This window comes from Leptosomus discolor, chromosome 9 (genome assembly GCF_034619465.1).
Source record: "Leptosomus discolor isolate bLepDis1 chromosome 9, bLepDis1.hap2, whole genome shotgun sequence".
Classification (NCBI taxonomy): domain Eukaryota; kingdom Metazoa; phylum Chordata; class Aves; order Leptosomiformes; family Leptosomidae; genus Leptosomus; species Leptosomus discolor.
In genome coordinates this window covers 7,807,247-7,821,433 of record NC_141399.1, presented here as the reverse complement: position 1 = coordinate 7,821,433, position 14,187 = coordinate 7,807,247, and the positions used below count along the sequence as shown (strand labels likewise).

The following is a 14,187-nucleotide window of genomic DNA, read 5'->3' as shown; positions in this document are numbered from 1 at the left end:
TGGGCATACATCAGCCTTCCAGGATTTCTTCCCCCCACTGTGCAATCCCATTTTCAGACACATGCACTGCATTTGCCAACCTGAAAGGCGGCCTCTCCCTCAGCAGAGAGGTTGAGTGAGCCCACACTGAGCACTACACTGTCCTCTGATTACGCGGAGGGAAGGAAACAGCAAAGGTGATGTGAGCCGGGGAGATTGAAGCTGTTGTGTTTCAAAGAGACAGCAGGAAAACTGCTTACAAAAGTCTCCAAGTGCCTGGAAAATGCTAGAGATACCCACATAGCAGAGATCAGTTTGTCATTCATGCTAAATGAAAGAGTAATTAGATGTTACTTTGTACAGTGACTGCCAAAATGACCGAGGCCCATGACATGGCTGAGAGGTGGCTGCAGGCAGGGATGGGACACTAATTATTAGCAGCAGTTGAGTATGTCTGTGTCAGGCAGAGAGAAACCTGCAGCAGAAGAGGTGACAGTAGCAGGGAGCACATCCTGCGGCATGAATGGACACCAAAGCTTTTCGGCACGGGATTCTCCAGGCATAAAACTGCAACAGAGAAGAGTTGCTGTGGTTTCCTCCCACTGCATTTAAGATGGGAGCAAAAAAGGATCTCTGAACGAAGAGGGGTGTGTTGTACAACCACTGATGCTGTGGAACCAATTCCTCCTGCCGACAAGAACAGGACCTCGGCAGAGCCCCAAGTGCTGCCTATCCACCCAAAATACGTGGCAAGTCTCATGTCAGGGACAGGCTGTGCATCTGAATTGCATTTTTGGCCACAATTCAGTTATGCTGACAATGTATTTATTTACGCCCAAAAGAAAAATTAGATTTTTGGAAGAGCTTAGCACTTTCTTCCCCCTGCAGTGATCCCGTCTTCTGACGATCTAGCTGCAGATTTTGTGCACAAGAGTATTTTGGAGAAGCTGGTCCTGGCAGCAACAGCAAACTGAGCTGGAAATGGGAATCTTTGCCCCCTTGTGGACTGTTTTGATGCAAGGAAAAAAAAAAAGAAAAAAAAAAGTTTGTTTTCATCCATGATATACCAGCACAATTGCAGGGGAAATTGCTATATTAGAGAACTTGCACATTGAAAATGTGTATCCTCAGACGGTCAATACAAAAATATTATCCATTTTCATCTAAAAAAGAATCAATGGGAAACTGAAAACAAACAAGCAGCACAGACAGCTACTGTGAGCATGTCCTTGGGAGGGGGGAAGGGGGAAGAAAGGCCTTGGAAGTGCCCAGTCCCATGCACGGCTGTGAACTTTCTTTATCGATTTGGCTCTTTCACCGAGGTTGAAAAAATCTTCTTAAAAACTGAGAAAAAGAGCAAAGCTCATCAGAAGATACACACAGGCTGAAAAATACAGCCCGGGGAAACTGAGTTCAAGGCAGAAAAATATCCCCAGACCGTGCCGCAGCCCCAGCACTAACAAACCTCTCCGAGGGGCTAAAACACCTCCTCCCAGCTGGGAGGGCTCCAACAGCCTGAAGTCAGCTTTTCGGGAGCACAGGATTGGGGCTGCTAGCTAAAAATAGGGCTTGTTTGAGAAAGAGACAGCTGTTGGCAGCAAGTCAGGAGTGCGCCCAGGCTTTGGGAAAGGATACGAGGTAAAAAGAGAGGGCTCATCACTGCACTGAATGAAGGAGTCGAGGACGGACACCTGAGCTCGTGTCTTCCCCCATGCTGCAGAAGCAGCAAAGAACGAGCATGAGTTAAGATCAGGCCAACTGCTCCAGCCTGGAGGTACGCTGTCCTCTAACTGCAGCTAATTTATTAATCAGGGAATGCTGGAAAACACTCCACCCACATCAGGCGAAGGGAGCTGGGGAAACAGGCATCACGTCCAACCAAGCCCCATAGCCAAGCGCTGGGGAGAGCCCGTGGGCGCACAGCTCAGCCGGCAGCACCCACATCCATCCGACAGCCACAAGTCCCTGGGAAATGCCAGGGCAGGGTGCAGCAAGATGCCGTGCCAGCCGGGGAGTGTCCCAGCAGGGCAGCCCTGGCTCTCCCCTGCCAGGACAAGAGCAAGAGGGAATCTTCATGGCCAAGAGGGCTGGGCTCCCCTGGCCCCGCAGCTGAGCAGCAGCCCTGCAACTAAACCAAGGGAGGAAGGTGTTCAGCAAAGCCACAGCTTTTATGCTTTTGACCATCGCCTTGGCCACACGAGCTCTGGTGTTGGAGCAAATCCATCCCAGAGAGCGCAGAGGACAGTCGCCACCTCTGCACACGGGTGCCCCGAGGCACTTTGCTCCAGGTTTCCATGCACGTCACCGATGCTGGGGAATGAAGAAGCGGCTGTACCAACTCTGACGCTCTGCTCTGCCCCTCCGAGGAGCGGCTGGCTGGTCATTAAAGCTGCCGCACAATGCGGCAGTGTAAAACATCGCTGCTAATTGCCGACGCAAATGATCCGGCGTGCAGCAGGGGGAATACGAGGCTCTGCTTTTTGTGAATCCTGCACTTTAGAGGCAACAGCACCGCCTAGGGCCATAGTAAAAATAACTGGAGGGACCCTAGAGCAAGGCGAGAGGCATTTGGGAGAGGCATGAGAGGGAATGGGGCTGCTTTCCCAGGGCTGCCTGGCTCCTTAAAGGAAATAGTAGGGGGAAATCTGCTGTTGCAGAGCTACACCTGTTTGCAAGCAAGTCTCTTTGTTCATCAAGGCAGAACTATCCCGACACAGATTTAGATGCTGCTCAGATTTTCACAGTGCATCGCTGCCGACCAGAAAGGTGTCTGACATGGCAGGATCCCGCTTCACCTGATGCCAAACGTGTGTGTGGCAAAGTGGAAGCCTCCAAGCTTTGAAAAGACCGAGACTCATTGATCGGGGCCGGTTTAATGACAGAAGTCGGAGTTTGGATGGAGTGCAGCCACTCCTGCTCCAATCGGGGGAAAAAAAGTGCAGGCAGAGAAAAGAAACGTGCCAGACGCGTATGTATTTTACACACTCACTTCTGTTTCACCGAAGGCTGAAATAATCTCCGTGTATGACAGAAGCGAGCGTGCAGGGTCTGACATGCCTGTGATTTGCGAGGGAGCACACCCCGCACTTCTGCCTCTCAACATTAATGCGAGCTGACAATGGTAGAGGCCTGAGCTCACATGACTTTAATCAGTGCTGCCCTAAGCCATCAGAATCACATTAATTATTTCAGGGCTTTTTTTTTTTTGGATGAACAGAGAACTTGTATTAAAAGCAGGAGCCTTCTGCTCAGCCCCTTCATAAACCTCTTGCCCAGGTTTGCAGCGAGGCGGGCTGCGCCCAGCTGCAGTTTTCGGCACATCGGGGACTGTCGGTGAAGTTTCACACCGTCTTACAACACGGCAAAGACCTCACTCGCTCTGCTTCCCCAAAGCTTCTGGGAGAGAATTCTCTTTTTTCCTCCTCCCTCTCAACAGATAGCTGGAAACTTTCAGGCTTCAAGTATTCCATTTCCTTTATAAGTACAGCATTTCTTTTTGTTGCATACAAATAGCACATTAATTTCTTCCACAATATCATGCATGGAGCTTTAATGATACTTTAGATCACAGCTTCCACGCTATTAGCTAACGTGTCATCCAGGTAACAGCTTCACATGGAAACAGGATCAGAAGGGACAAGAAAACACTGTTCTGTTGTGGAGTGTGGGTTTTTTTTTTTAAATAAGGAAGCTCACACCTGCAGCACAATCCTGGTCACTCGGACAGCTAACTGTATTCCCTAGGAACCATAATCATGCTCATGCTTTTTATCTCTTGACAAGGTGTACGCTTTCCCATTCTGTTAATAATTCAGACAACGGTACTCGAGAAAACTCAGGGAGTTAATGGAAAAGGTTGGTGCCTATGAACACCCGACAGGAATTGCTGTCTGGCAAGAAGGTGGAGCCTCCCAGCTTTCCAAAAGGAAACAATAGCTTTTTTTTTTGGTAAGTTAAACGACAGAGAAGCTCATCTGTCAGGGAAGAGGATCCGTAAACCTGAGGCTTTATTTGCAAACAAGTCCCCTTCCGTACTGCATTCCTTTTCATCTCCCCATGCAGCAGGAGCCGTGCAAGGTAATCATGGTTGCAATAGAAAGACAACTTAAAACAATCGAGACCCACAAAGAAAACAAACCAAACTCATGCCTTTCTCCTTCAAAGCAGACAAACAGACAAAAATAGTAGCTGAAAAGTGCTTACCGACTTTGGGCTCTTCTTTGGGACCGGCAGTCCTGAAAAATGGCAACAAGGGAAAAATAAACATTAGCATCTAAACGTTACCTTCCCTTAAAGAAAAATCCCTAGGTGTATCATCCGAACGTAGCCATCTGCAGAGTTATGTCAGCTTTCGCTCTCGCATCGGAGTTACCAGTCTGTTCATATCGAATCAAAGCCCAGGGAGAGGGAGAGCGAGCGAGAGACGGGAGCGGGGAAGAGGGAGCGGGGGGAGAGCTCTATCTGCATTAGCTATGCTGACTTGTGCTGCCGCAGCCGGGAGGCTGGGAGAGAAACCCACAGCCCTCAGCGCCCGCCGGAACCCAGCGCTTGGGCAGAATCTCAAATGCTCCCCTGGATTACGGGAGCCTTAGCTTACAATTAAGCTGAGGCTATTTCCTTTTGACGCGATCGCCTCGGCGATTTTATCGGACCAATCGCAGTGGTGCAGGGGGAACAGGTTGATTTTTTTAAAAAGTATTCCTCTAGAAACTGATTTTTGAAAGGAAAATGTTCATCGGCTTGAGCCAGGAGGCAAGGGCAGGGCAAAAGAAAACAAAAACACAAGGAGGAATAAGCTTTTATCCCTAAAAACGTGAATGTTACTGAGAAAACACGCGTTTTCCTTCCTGTCCATCCTAAGTGTAAATCTTTGAAGCCAGAGATTTTATCTGTTAGTTACAATTTCAGAGAGCTGAGGCTTGAAAACAGCACTGCAAATGTCCTGACCCTTGGGGGGATGCTAGGGCGCGCACAGAAGGGGGGCTTACACAGGTTGCAGTCGATGCGAAGGAAGAAACAACCGGGAGGGCACGAGAGAAGGTTTTTTCAAGGACAGTTTTGCATTTTGGAGCAGCCTCTTACTTGCTCTGTGATAGGCAAGAGAACTCAAGTGGGATTTCTATTAACTACTTCTGCATACAGTCCAAGTCCCAGCAGCAAAGGAGACACTTGTCTGGGGGATTTACCTACAGCACAGGAAAGGCTCTTTCCTGGGCATTTTGCAAATCACCTTTTCTTTTTCCTCCACTGCTGGAGGAGAGGGAACTCCCCATATTTTGTTCTGTGTGACACTCCAGAAAACAAACATAAACCAAAACAGAAGATTACACTCCACATTAAGAGCTCAGTAATTCAGATGTTTGAAATCTGCTTTTGTCTTTAGGATGTGATTTATGTGGCATTTATGCCACATTATGTTTTCTACTTTATGCATTTTGTTTGTGCTAAAACCCATGCCCTCGTCTAACTTTTACACAGAGAATAAAATAAGTGATGCTAGCGAATTACAAATCTGTCTAGGAAGAAGCTCATTTTAAGGTAATTTGGGAAATGTTAGTTCTGAATAGGGAAGATCCACAATTAAAAATGATAAACAGAGCTCACTGCTGCCTGCTCACAGACTGGGATGCAAACTGTAATGAATATTTTAAATGAAGTATTTTCAGCTTTTGAGGAATATCTCTGCTTTGCCCTTCACTGATGCATTCCCAGCCAATAGCTGATACCCCTCCAGGCACTGATTGATCGAGGGACAAGGAAACATCAAAACTGTTTGAACTAAACAATCAAGACTGCAGCTTCATTTCTGCTGACGGTGACTATGTTTGTATAATACACTTAAAAAGGAAAACGCTAGTAACATTCATGGCAAGTCACATTTTTAACAGGCATCATTTATAACAGAGATAAACACATAGATAGAGATTCTCCCTCTCTCTCCCCTTCCACATGCATGCACACACATTCATCCTCCCTTTCCAAGAGATGCTCTTTCCTATTAAATCAATAGGTAGAACAGATTCCCATGCACGCACGCACCCTTAACAGAGCAACATGAGACAGAAAAGGTATTTCAGCAATTTAAATGTTCCCCACAAAGAATAAAGGGGAGATGCAGCTGGGCTGTTGGTTCAAATTGTACCAGAATTCAGTTTATTGCATTGCAAGCATTAAATGTTAAAATTTACTAAGTACGAACTACTGAACAAACCTTTCCTTCAAAGTTTGTCATTAATTTTGGCTGTTCCAAGCCAAAAGAGATGGAAAATGGTTGAAAAATAATGGAAAACACATCAAGGCCACTGTTTGGCAGGTCCTTCAGAGGCCGATGAATCTTACAGTGTCATTGCTCTGTGCCAGATTTTGCTGCAGAACAAGCAGCAATTGACTTTTTACCAAAATAAGTGACTGCAGAACATGTTAATAGATGTTGGTAGTTTTTCATGGGACAAGCTTATCACGGGAATAACCTGCCTGTGCATCTTCCTGAAAAATGTTATTTGTTCATCTAACTAGGGTCTCATTTTAAAACCCCAGGTTTTGACGCAGCAGGCCAAATGAGCAAATGATAGGTATCATGCGCAGTTTTCATGCGCAGATGAGGGAATGGATACAGTATTTAACAGCGATGAAGATGAAGTACTTGAATATCCCCCAAATCCTGGCAGCACCACTAGCAAGAAAATATTGAACTTCACCAAAAAGCTTCTGGCACAAACAATTGCCCATGCCTATCAGTTTGGGATGGTAAGGACTCTGAAGTACAACATTCATCTTTTGATTACATTAACCATGTCGCGCCACTGCTCAGACCACTGCTCAGGCCATTCCTTGCTTGGTATGCTCGTCCTCCCAGCTGCCCCATTCTCTCCTGAAGCCTCACTGCAAGTTTTTCAGAGGTAAATGGGCCAAGCATGGACTTAATACCCAGTTTACATCTCTTTGGCATTGTCCCATTTGTTAGTAGTCAGAGTAAGGGCATTCCCATCTCTGGCTAAGAAAAGCCAAAAGGCTTCTCCACTGCTCTGCCCTCAATCCGATAATCAAATAGGAATAGTTTATATTGACACTGTTTGCAATATAATTCATGTGTGATTTAATGCCTATGAACATCTCTCACTAGTACTTGAAACATGTCTTCTAATTTTGGGGTGTTTTGGAGGTGCAAATTAGGGACAGTGGCAGTCATGCAACCAAACAGGGCTGTTGTCATCACAGAGTTAACAAATGTTTTAAAACAAATGAGCACATCTGGTAAACAATGTCAATATGACCTAAAACCCCTTGAATGGGCTCATTGTAGCTACTTACTAAATGTGCCTGGAATTAAATTAATTAGAAAGCACAAATTGCTCCCCTCTAAATAACAATGTAATAAAGCAACTGCTTAATGAAAAATATCAGTGATCAGTGAGCAATCCACAAGCACAAAAAAAAGGACTGTAATCAAACTAAATTCACAGCCTCGTCAGCAGGGCAAGAAAGGCTTCATACAAGGTTAGTCAAAAATGAGTCAGATGCAGGGATCTAAATTAAACTAATTATCACAGAGATTATTACATTTATCTTAACAAAAACCTCTCTTTTCTCCCCAGTACTCCCTAAAGCTCTATGTACAGCTGGTTGCATCCATCTGCTCAACTACGTTTTGTAACATAGGGGAAAAAATGCAAATCATTAAGCAAGTTTTGTACCATGACTTCAGCACTCTTAATGCCATTACCCATCAGGAGCAGTACTTCCGTTGCATGACGCTGTATTATGTTGTGAGTGATGCGGTCCACGAAGTAAGGCCACAACTCAGCTTATTTCCTATTATTTGGCATATGTCAATTTTGCAATCTTGTGCGGTAAAACTTTTGGAGCTGGGAAGCTGTAAGTTGCCTAACCCTACCTACAACGAGTTTGTGGAAGAACCCATGGGACAAGACCGTGACCCCAAGTGTTGTTGTTCCTAACATGCAGCGGTCCTCCATGTTCACAGGAACGTTTTCCCAAATCTTTTGCCTTTATGCAACCAAAGTAACACGGGAAGACCACAACACACAGCAAATTCTGTTTTACTGAGCACATACAGAATGCAACGTGCGACTGCAAATCCATACCATAGCCTGGGCCTGATTCTGGCGAGAGCTCAGAAGGCCACAAATGCTCAAAAATTAACTAGATGGACACCAGACACATCACGCTCCGTTCCATAGCCCTGTGTTTTAGAGACAGTGGATCAAATGATTGAAAATTGAATCTGAAGGAAGACCTGTCTCTAGGCAGCACAGGAGTCATCCAGTCAACCCATCCGAACAGCCTGGTTATGTGAAGGCCAGCTGGCATGAACATTTCCCTCTCCACGACAAAAAAAAAACAAAAAACAAAAACCAAAAAACATTTCAATGGGATTTCAAATTAAGTTGGAACAATTAAGTACCAGTGTCCACAATCCACCCATAGAACAAAGGCACTTGAAACTGCTAAGAGGCAGTCCAGAAGCTTATTTTGCTTATTTATTGCCTACAACATCTGTGGCTACTGCTCAATGTTCTTCAGTTTTGGGGTGTTTTTGCACATGAAGGAAAAGAACAACTGTGTCTAGATCTTCACTTCTCACGATTGCTTAACACTTCCAATTTGGACACCTTGCGGACCGTCCCTATCCGACAGCTAAAAAAAGCCATAGGTGAGCCTGAGTGAAAAGGTCACCCATTTGGTTTCGCCATTATGTCGTCTGCAGCCCAGAATGCACAACAGCTGAAAATTAGCAGGAGATGAATAAAACCACAAGAAAAGAAACATTTCAGACTGTGTCACAAGGTTAACATTTACAGAAAAAAATGTTCCTGCCTGGAAAAAAAATAAATAACAAGCTTTCTAAATACTGCAACTTACACTGTGCTGAATAAAACTCAAAGGCTTATATTGAAGAAAACAGACACTTTGAAAGATGAGGGGTAAAATACTGGAGTCAGGGGGTACACAGCCATACACCTGCCACTGCACATTGATCACCGCTTTTTGTGTGCAAAACAAGGAACTTTAAATAATTAACGCTAATGGCCATTAGTGCTGCTGGGGGGCAGGGGACGGGAGGTTGGTGGTGACAAAGCAATCCCCTTGATTCTGTATAATCCATTGCCAAAGAATTTCTAATAAAGGACAAATACTATCTAAAAAAATTAGATGGAACTTCATCATATCCAGACTGGAGAAAGAACAAGAAAACATTCCAGAACAATGTGCAGCAGCAGAGGCAAGCCTATACAGGCATAAGGAGCACCATCAAGAAGAAAACCCCAACCTTGTCCCTGCCCAACTTTTCTGCTCATCATCGTGATTTGCATAATAAGACTGTCACTGCACTAGCAAAAAAAAAAAAAAAAAAAATTAGCTATGCAATACAAGCTTTAAGCAAGAGAATAATCTACACTGCAGGAATATAGCCCTGTCATAAATCAAGTTGGGTAGCTACTGAATACAGTGAAAAAGTCACATTTCTAATGCTAATGTTCAAATTAGCTAAGAGACCATCTCGGGCATTATTAACCCACTGGCACTGGCAAAAAACATCATGAGGCATAGTATATTATTGTCATTAACAAGAATTTCCATTCTAGATGCTCTAAAGACGTTAAATTGTATTAGCCTCAATTACTCATTTTTGGTCAGGATACTAAACAATTCCTTGTAATTGAAGTCTCAGTCACATTTTCAGCGTTTCAAACCAGAACTGATTTTAGAAACGATAAAGAAAAGATAGGCTAATAAAATGCTATTTAATTACTACAAAATATAAATTTAGCTATGTAGTAAGATATATATGGTAATGCCAAGACAGTAAAGAGATTGAGAATTAGTGTGACAATTACCCACCTAACCACCTATGGTTGAAAGCATGTCAGCAGTTCTTACATTTTGATTTTGAAGCTCATTAAATGAAGAATTTTTCCTAATGCTTGAGCTGTTGGGAGTCATATGCTTAGATTAAATTCTGTTAATATTTAAACAAATATGTACGTAGACATTACATTTCTGAAACTGCACGAATGGTAAACACCAGAATTGGAAAGTAATCAGAAATCCCCATGTTCTTTTTACATAGATATATGTATGTGTGTGTATACATGTATTGTATACATATTTTTTCACATACATAAGCATACATGTGTGGATATGCATGAGGGTACCTACGCTTTTCTGCAAGCCCACAAAATCCACAACTTGCAGGCTTTATTTCTAAAGCACATCTCACAATCTTTTGGGTATGCTGCAGTTTTGAAGATGCCCAGTCCCAAACCCTCCTCCACCCCTTCTCAGCTGGCTGTCCCTGGCATGGCCGTGTGGGTACTGAAGGGCGGCAGCACCTCAAGGCCAATCTCATGTGCCACTCCCAGCTCAGCATGGAGGACACTGGTAGAGGAGAAACCATACTTTGCTGTTGTCACATCTGTATTTATCCTGCTCAGTGAGGGTGTTTGTCTTCAGCCTTATCACAGCACTGTTACAAGGCGTAAATCCACACGCTCAAACCTGTGTGGCTTATGGCAGAGTCTCCTATTTCATATTTGGAGAGCAGTCTGCACAAAGGGGACGCCTACAGACAGGGGCCTCTTGGCATTAGTTTGATGTTGTTATTAATAAATAACATCCCTTAATAATAAGCTAATATTTACAGAATGCTTAGCAAGATTCAGCCCTGGGGGGGTGCACACGCTCACATAGCATGCTGAAACAGAAAATCTTTAACTAGAGGACAATGGTTTTGCAGATGTTTTCACAAAAAAACCAATTTTACTAGATTCAAACCACACTTTTCTATTAAAACCAATCAGTAACTCAATATACTTCCAAAATAGGTAACTGTACATCTCAGAAACTAACTTCTAAAGACAAAGATGGAGTCAAAACTTCTGGGGACTGATATTCACTTGCCACATCCCTACCAGCACTGCCTTCATGTGCCCCCAGCCACAGGGCCCTGACCTGCCCCTGCATCCTCAGCCAGCTGTGTCATCTCCCTGAAGCTCAGCCTCCTCTACCAAATCCGTCTGGTCTACAAGCCCTGCCAGCTTCTCAAGTCCAACTCATGGTACATTGCAGGTCTTCTGGCACGAAAGATACAGCTTTAACAGGTTCTAAAAGCTGGTATAGTCCTAATTACTATCACCATCACAAAAATAAGTCCATCTGACCAAGAAAAAATAAACAGGAAAACAAATAAACATAAAATCCCAATGCAGAATGGGGAAAAAAAATTAAATTCAAAACAGAGACAGACGAGGATAGATATTTAAAAACAATCTGTCTCAGAACAAAACCATTGACTAGTCCATTACAAAGCCATCCTTCTTCCTCAGTTTTGCCCACCTTCTAGTGTTTTTAATGACTCTCCAAATGCATTTAATTACAGTGATAAACAAAGACCTTTCTTGGATTTCTGATGCCTCATTAATTCTGTTATGACTGGTTATGATGATGCCAAATCAGGGCAGCAGCCACCGCACCTACCTGCAACGCGGCTGATAAAACCTTGTTATTTACAAGTACGTGCACACCAAAATGCCACACAGGCAGTATGTAAGGGTAGGAGGAAAAATTGGGTGGAATAAAACCCTCCTTGTTGCACAGCTCCAAGCCTGCTCCATTTCCTGCTGTGCAAATCCCAATGAAGATGTGGGAGGCACATCTCTAGCTAAATCTGCCTTCTCTAATGCATAGTATTAGGTTCTGCTGTGCCACCTTGTGTTACATCACATCACATTTGATATAAAATAACACTGTGTGGGTTTGAGTTGCTCCACTTATACCACTTCAGCATTTAATACCAAAACCAAATCAAAACATAAAGAGGGGGGAAAAAAAAAAAAAAAAAAAAAGAAAAGATAACTTTCAAAACCTCAAGCTAGGGAGAAAAAAAGCCTTTAGGAAGAATTTCAGAGCTCTCATCTTTCATTTGCTAAGCAACCGCCTGTTTTGTTCTCATCTAAGAGCCTACCGCTTTCTGCAAGATAAGGTGGTTCATGCAATAAAACATCCTGATGGCAAGATTTCAGACATTTTTTTCTTTCAGCATTCAGCAAATGCTTTGGTTTTCTTACTGATTTTAAGGCAGATCTAGATTCCCTGCCACAGAAAGGCAGCCATGCGCATAACGTTTGTTATAGTTATGCGCAACTATTGTGCTGTCAGCATGCAAGATTACACAAAACTGACATTATTCCGTTATTCCAAATACATTAATTGTTCACCTCCTTAATAATTCAAGTACAGGTTTCCTTCTGGCTTTACAGTACGCTTCATGAAATATCTCAATACTTTAGGAAATTATCTCAGCCCTTGAAATTAATGCAAAATGTGTAATAAAATGCCAAGCAATGAATCAGCAACTGTTCTATGCTATTTTACCCTTCCAAGCAACTCTGGAGCTCAGATGACACATATATCTGGGGGACACAAGCTATAGCATAGATAGGCCATGCTGCCACAAAAATGCAGGGCAACTGATGTAAAACTAACGCTGACCCAAAAAGCAGATTTCACAGGCATCTCTTCATTTGCTTACTCACTTCTAGAAGAGAATCAGTGCAAATGGAGTTAATGAAGGGTAGCTGAGGGGAAAACACTTGTGCCTGAAATGACTAACAGATTAGTGTCAGCACTGTGCATGTATCACACCAGCAAGAGCTGGAAATTCTGCAGGCAATTAAAATGTCCACATACCAGTGATGCTGATTCTCCTTTATTATCGGAACTGCAATATTATAAAGCTGTTGGTTTTGGAATCAGGTGCTCATACAACAACGTGGTTTGTTCGGAGTTTCTTAGTCTCCCAGGTTTTGAAAAGGCAATTGGATACGAATACTAGAGGCTTGAAATAAAAAGACAGAAAGAACTCTGATGTGGGTATTTTTATATCTGGAATTTTGGGAGCTTAATGTAGGATTTTTAAGCACTTGGGCTTTTTGAGGTTGATATTTGAATTTGTTGCTTGCTATTTCAACTGGATGCCTTGCACTGAGGAACTCCAGCATGACCTGGTAATGCTAATTAATTGGTTCCCGCCAATGCACTATTTGTATGAACATTAGTAACGCACATCAAACTATTTGGTGTCTGAACAAGCTACCGACAATTACTCTTTGTGGCTGCAGGCATTTGTAGGCATCCAAAACCTTGGTGAAACCCTGCTGCCTCCTGGAGTCTAATGGGAGCCTTGCCATGGACTTCAGCAGCACCAAAATTTCCCCCTTCATGTTTTTGGTAAGCAGACTTACCCCGAACCTTCCAAATTCAGATCATCAAAAACAAATGGCTAATGTCACTAAGATTAACACCTGTAAAGCACTTTGAAGGAGAAAAACACCGTGTAAGCCCCAAATACTACATTATTTATAAGACGACCTGATTTTAAATGTTAAGTTCGGCTTATTTTTATCACAAAGAGAAAACAAGTTCCTGCTAGCTTGCTTTACAAAACCAATTACCAGTGATCAGTGTATGGTGCTGCATAACAATACACAGCGTTGCCCCAAAAAGGCGTATCTAACACTCCGGAGTTGTTTACAGGAAAATTAACTTGCACAGTGGATTGAAATACATGCACATAAGCAATTCTAATAAGGGGTATGAACTTCAAACTTCTTATTAAAAATATCAAAATGTGTAACATCTCCTTTATTTAATCTTTTCCTGGCTTCAACTGATTTTTGTATCTGCTCCTTGATATACTAGTCCCTAATCAGAATAAGGCTGTAAAAGAATAGTAAATGTGACATCAAACTTGCTTTAAAGTCTCATCAGCTTTTTTTTGGCCTTGTTAGACTATAATTCCACTTAACAGAGAGAACAGAATTACAAAGAGTGACTTGGTGATTTGGAAAAAAAAAAAAGGATGCAGCCACACCCAACTAGAGGTTCCCCCAGACAGGCTCCTTCCCTGCGCATCGGTCGTAAGTTTTAGCAATGTATTTTTACTAGGATTGTCTATTTTCAGAAAATGGAAGAGTAACATTTAAAAACATTTCATTTCATTTCTCATGCAGTTTGTAGACCAACTTACAAACTTCACTGATCTGATTCCCTTCTTCTCAGGCAAATCTCTTTTGAGAAAACAGTTGCAACAATGAAAAAGATTAAACAATTGAAAACAGATTTTTAAATGCCAAATAAGATGCCAAATTTATTCAGGAAATCCATAACTCTGGAATTACAAAGTAA

The 14,187-nt window shown here is 43.0% G+C and overlaps 1 protein-coding gene across 2 annotated transcripts in view; it reads right to left on the bottom strand.

Annotated features, from left to right (window-relative positions):
- Positions 1 to 14,187, bottom strand: part of MAGI1 (membrane associated guanylate kinase, WW and PDZ domain containing 1) — a 353,430-nt gene that overhangs the window by 32,566 nt on the left and 306,677 nt on the right. For both annotated transcript variants that reach the window (XM_086470625.1, XM_086470626.1), the window contains exon 13: positions 4,183 to 4,214. In XM_086470625.1, the coding sequence (XP_086326751.1) occupies positions 4,183 to 4,214 (32 nt within the window). The remainder of the gene's footprint in view (positions 1 to 4,182; positions 4,215 to 14,187) is intronic.